Source organism: Bidens hawaiensis, unplaced genomic scaffold (genome assembly GCF_021521415.1).
Source record: "Bidens hawaiensis isolate Kalapana, Puna unplaced genomic scaffold, B.hawaiensis_p1.1 tig00021370_1, whole genome shotgun sequence".
Classification (NCBI taxonomy): domain Eukaryota; kingdom Viridiplantae; phylum Streptophyta; class Magnoliopsida; order Asterales; family Asteraceae; genus Bidens; species Bidens hawaiensis.
In genome coordinates, this window is record NW_027493316.1 from 40,807 (window position 1) to 46,973 (window position 6,167).

General features: G+C 38.5%; 1 protein-coding gene across 1 annotated transcript; it reads left to right on the forward strand.

Moving 5' to 3' along the window:
* The first annotated feature begins 2,321 nt into the window (after positions 1-2,321).
* On the forward strand, positions 2,322-2,888 carry LOC143563352 (uncharacterized). The gene has a single exon (XM_077050912.1). The coding sequence runs from the start codon at positions 2,322-2,324 to the stop codon at positions 2,886-2,888; it is 567 nt and encodes a 188-aa protein (XP_076907027.1).
* Positions 2,889-6,167: the final 3,279 nt, after the last annotated feature.

Below are 6,167 nucleotides of genomic sequence, written 5' to 3' on the forward strand. Positions count from 1 at the left end.
AACCAACAGAACATATGATTCCTTTCGACCAACCCTCACAACAAGGTCACAACTCATGTCATCATAGAAGCTGAACTTAATGGCTTCCCCATAGACGGAGCTTACATGGACTGTGGGGCAGTAACGGAGGTTATGTATGAAATATGTTTCCTGAAGCTCCCTCAAGAAATCAAGAATCAACTCCGACAAACCAACAACTCTCTTAAGAGTTTTACTGGAGAGAAGGTAGTTACCTTTGGGAAGCTCACTCTAGACGTTCGGTTAAGAGACGGAGACCTCTCTCGAGATGAGAAGCCTACCTTCACAGTGTTCAGGTACCCATCTAACTATAATATACTCATTGGAAAAACTGGAATTGCAACTTTCGATGCAGTAGTATCAACAACCCATGGCATGATGAAATTTACCACCACGGCAGGAATAGCCACGATGGTACCAACATAAGAAGCTTTACTCATAGCTGCCAATGAAGAATCAAGGGAACTCAATGAAGACATGGAATATGACCTTGTCCAAGAAATAATCATCAACCCATCTTACCCTGAACAAACCATCAAAGTCTACAGTAAGCTTCCCTCTCAGACCATGATTAAGCTAATAACTTTATTACAAAAAAGTAAAGATGTTTTTGCATGGTGTCTAAATGACATGACATGGGTTCCAAGGGAATATGTTGAACATTCCTTGAACATCTCACCCACACATAAACCATTCGCTCAAAAGAAAAGAAGCCTGGCTGCTGACAGAAGCTTAGCTACATGTAATGAGGTGGACAAGCTTGTCAAATCCGATATTCTTCGAGAGGTATGATATCATTCTTGGATTGATAACCAGATTATGGTTAAAAAATCTGATGGATATTGGCGAATTTGTGCGGATTTCAAGGATCTTAACAAATCTTGTCCCAAGGATAACTACCCCCTTCCATAGATCGACTGGAAGGTAGACTTCCTTACAGGCTTCCAATACAAATGCTTCCTGGATGCCTATAAAGGGCTACCACCAGATCTTGATTAAGGTTGAAGATGAAGAAAAGACCGCATTCCACACTGATAAATGAATCTTCTGTTACAAGAAGAGTCCCTTTGGCTTGAAGAATGCCGGAGCTGCGTACCAACGTTTGATGGATAACACCTTCTCGAAACAAATTGGAAAAAACATGGAAGCCAATGTTGACAACTTGGTTATAAAAAGCAAAAATGATAATTACATGCTTAATGAAACTGAAGAAACATTCCAAAATCTCAGAAGCATCATCATGAAGCTCAATCCAGTCAAATGCTTATTTGGATTAAAAGAAGGTTAATTCTTGGGTCATTTAAATGATAAACAAAGCATAAAAGCTAATCCAAGTAAGATACAAATTGTCCTTAATTTACATTCTCCAAAAACAAAGAAGGTGGTTCAAAGCCTCAATGGTAAGATTGTTGCCCTAAAACGATTTCTTTCAAATAGCAGAAAAATCTTTACCCTTCTTTAAAACTTTGAAGAACTGTAATGACAAGAAAGATTTTTAATGGACTAGTGAGGCAGAAGCTGCCTTCCTAGCCTTGAAGCAACATCTAGCTTCCTTGCCTGCTCTGTCAGCTCCTCAAGAAGGAGAAGTGATTACAGTTTACTTTTTTGTAGGAAGGGAGGCGATCAGCTCAGTCCTCATTGTTGAATGTGACAGAGTTCAAGTGCCAATTTATTTCATTAGTATAGCACTGCGAGAAGCTTAACTCAATTACACACCCATCGAGAAGCTAACCCTAGCACTCGTCCACATAGCCAAATGGCTAAGAAGTTACTTCCAAGCTCATCAGGTGAAGGCGGTCACTAACAAGCCCATAAGGTCCATATTGGAAAGCCCAGAAATAGTGGGAAGGCTAGCCAAATGGGCAATCGGATTAGGTGAACATAACATATCATACGAGCCTAGAATGACAGTCAAGGCTCAAACCTTAGCTGATTTTCTAGTTGAAACACCCCGAAGAATCTATGGAGGTGAACGAGTTGGAAGAAGATAAGCCTGCCATTCCCTTGGGGAAGTGGGCATCTACATTGATGGAGCTTCATGTATAGAAGATTCCCAAGCTGGTCAAATAATTATGGACCCCCAAGGAACTGAATATACTTATGCGCTCCGCTTAGAGTTCCCTTGCACAAACAATGAAGCTGAATACGAAGCTTTAATTGAAGGGTTTCGCCTAGCAAAAGTGATGAAAATCCAAGAACTAAGTGCCTTTGTTGTTTCAAGATTGGTGGCAAGTCAAGTGAATAACGTGTTCATAGCAAGAGAAGCTTCGATACTGAAATACAAGTAGAAGGTCAAAGAGCTCATGAAAGAATTCAAAAGTAGTAGCTTAACTCAAGTGTCTAGAACTAGAAACAAGCAAGTTGATGCCCTCAGTAAGCTGGCTTCCCTAACCGTTTCTTACTTGACAAAAAAGGTACTGGTCGAAGTTTTGAAGAGCCCATCAATCGAGGAACTAGAGGTGCAAGACATCATTGAAGAAGAGGGGACCACATGGTTGACCCCCATAATAGAGTTCCTCAAAGAAGGGAAGCTTCCCACCAGTGAAGGAGAAGCCCTAATGCTCAAGCTTAAGGCTAAACAATACATGATAGAAGATAATGTCCAACACACGAAGGGATATTTGAGCACCTTACTACGACGTGTGGGAATAGATCAGAGCAATTATCTTGTGAGGGAAGTACACAAAGGTATTTCTGGAACACATTCCTGTCTAAGGTCGGTGATAACAAGGTTAATGAACCTTGGATACTATTGGCCAACAATGCACATGAAGTCCATGGAGGTCATCCACAAATGTGAAGCTTGTCAGCTCCATTCTTCTGTCAAAACAAACCTGAAGTACAACCTGGTGCCCATTATTGCTGCTTAGCCATTTGACAAATGGGGAGTGGACATTGTTGGTCCCTTCCCCGAAGAAACTGGGAAGGTGAAGTTACTACTGGTAGTTGTTAACTATTTTGCCAAGTGGCCTGAAGTTAAGCCCCTAGCTTCCATCAAAGGGACGTAGGTAATCAACTTTGTGTGGAAAACATAATTTGTAGATATGGGATGCCGAGTGAAATAGTGATGGATAATGGGAAGCAATTCGCTGAGAAACCATTTAATCTTTGGTGCAAGGAGCTGGAAATGAAACAAGTGTTCAACTCAGTCGCATACCCCCAACCCAACGGCTAAGTTGAACGAATGAAACGAAGCATCGTTGAAGAAATCAAGGCAACATTGGGAATGTATGGCAGAAACTGGTTAGAAAAGCTTCCAAGCATCCTTTGGGCTATCCGAACCACGTAGAAGAGAAGTCACTGAGCCTTATCTTTGGCTCAGAAGCTGTTATACCCGTAGAAATTGGGGTAAAATTAAGAAGGGTGAGAAACATAAATGAGGAACCCAACGACTCTGAAGTTCTACTTAACCTCGACCTCCTGGAAATGGCCCGTGAGTAGGCTGCCTTTGAGGAAGCCATATATAAAAAGAAGCTGGAAGCCTTATACAACACAAGGGTAAGAAAAGAAGTATTTAAACCCGGAGACTTGGTCCTCAGAAACAACGATGCCAGTAGAAAATCCGACACGGGAAAGTTGGGACCAAAGTGGGAAGGTCCCTATGTCATCAGAGAAGCTCACAGAAGTGGATCCTGCAAGCTCAACGACATGGAACGAAAGAAGGTGCCATGTCACTAGAGCGACAAGCACCTCAAGAAATTTTTATTTTAGGATAACAATTCAAGGTCCTTGTAATAGTTGTTTTGGTTTAACGATATTGAAAAAATCAAAGAATGATTATTGAATTCTGAGTAACAAACATGTTTATTATCCTATCTAAGGGTGAGCCTGTGACACCCCGCACTTTCACGTTAAGACCATTAACCCAACTCTGTTATCGTATACGTTATGCATAACATTTACATGAGTCAATAAAGAGTCACACACAGAAGTCTGTCAATGCACGTTGGTGATTAATGTCAAATCAGATATGTTTAAATAATTCAGATATAATTGTTATATGTTACATGATATAGTACATTAAGCTCTCTTAGCATGCTATTATTTATGATATAAAAAAATACCTCAAGCATATGTTTATAGTATTATCTATGTGAAATTACATGTTAAATGCTCATTTGTTTAGTTCGTAACTTGTATTGTGAAATTGCGATTGTTCGTAATTTGTAAGTTTTCGGTTTTTATAAAATAATTTTAACAAAGATATAAATGAGACTTTATTTTTATTAAACTGGTTTAGTATTTTAGTCATAATGATTTGTTATAACCCGGTTCTTTGTTAAAAAGTTTGTTTTAAGCCAAAACTTGTTTTAACGAGGACCATTCATGTAAATTAGGATTAAAATATATTAAAATAAACATCCCCAACCCTAATTCCACCAAAAACCATCGACCTATAGGTGCTCCCCCTCTCTCACGACCTCAAGCCACAAACAAACCCTAATCCCCTTCTATTCAATCTTGATTTTTGCAATTGGTGGTGTCTTTGATTGATTCTCATCATTCCTAATGCTAGTTAGTAAGTTTATGCATTAATTTCATGTTTTTGATGAGTTATTATGAAACCCTAGATGTTCAATCTCTGTAATATTGATGATTATGATGGTAATTGATGAATTAAAACCCTAGGGATGACATAAACATGTTAGTGTCTAAGTTTTGATGATAAAAGTTTGCTGACAGATTCGTTATCTTTTATTTCTTGGTCTGTAACTTGATGTTAAACGATGCTTATTGATCGATTATTGATTCTAGAATATAGTGCTCTGATTCTAGTTTCCAGAAAGGTGAATTTTGGACGAGTTTTGAATAGTTTTTATGATTTTACAAAAACATGTGTCAAAGCTGATTCGGGGAGTTGTATTCTGGTATATATTTTCGACACCATAACTCCCTAATGAAAAAGCCAAATGGGTTGTTTCCACTTCTGAAACTTGGTATTATTAGTTTATAAGACAACCTAATTGGCCTTGCACAATTTGGATAAATGAGTAGAGTGAACCATGAAACTAATTTTTATTGTGCAATCTGCTAAATTGTTGATACCTATACGAGACGATTAAATTATAGTGACTTTTGTATGCATGAGAAGGATTGAAAACACTAACATATACTTATGTAACGCCCAGAACCCGGTAGCCCTAATTTAACGTCGGATTTACTCATAAACACAGTTCTTACAATCAGAGTTAATTAAAACCTTTGCGTAAACGTTATCTTAAATCATTTGTTACAAAACATTGAATCTTTTCTTTGATACCATAACACAAAACATTATATTTAAAACGTCATTACTTCCATCTTCGGGTGCCAGCCGTTCAATCCATGCCATGTGCCATCCTCATGCTAACTCTTTGGTCAGAATCACCTGCATGCATACTAAAAGTCAGCTACGCTGAGTGAGTTCTAGTTAATCTAGCAACTTATCATAGAACAACTACATGCATTATATACGTATCCGAAGACACATAGTCTACTATCTGACCTGCTCACCTTACCACTTAACCTCTTATTTACCCTTACAGCTTAGCCACCTTAATAACAAACAACGTTATGCAACTTTAATAACGAATAACGTTAGCCACTTTAATAACAAATAACATTATGCCACTTTACCACTTTAATAATGACTAACGTTATGCCACTTTAATAACGAAGGCATGTATAGGCTTACCCTACCATGTACTATCGTCATGCCACTAACACCCTTACTAGACCCTTACAGCTTCTATCACACTCTACCGCTACTTGTCTACAACACACTTTATATCATTACATCATTTACATAATAACCTAGTTACATCACAACATTTACACACACTAATAACCACTTGGGGATCATTCCCGAATGACGGAACACGCAATATCAGAAAATCATTCGCGCACCGACTAACATTACCTTCCCTGTCTACACGTGCAATATCCGAAGATCGTTCATGCATCGACAGACATCCGTTTATAACATCTATATATATATATCGCATCAAACATTATAGCATACACTTACCACGTAAGGTAAGTGTATTCACACTTCACATCAAGTATGCACACAACCCCGAAAACATAACAAGGAAGTGGGGCTAGAAACTCACCTGGATTCTGTTCCTTCCTCCGTTTATCGTAATTCCTTTCTTTAACTGTGCTCTGCT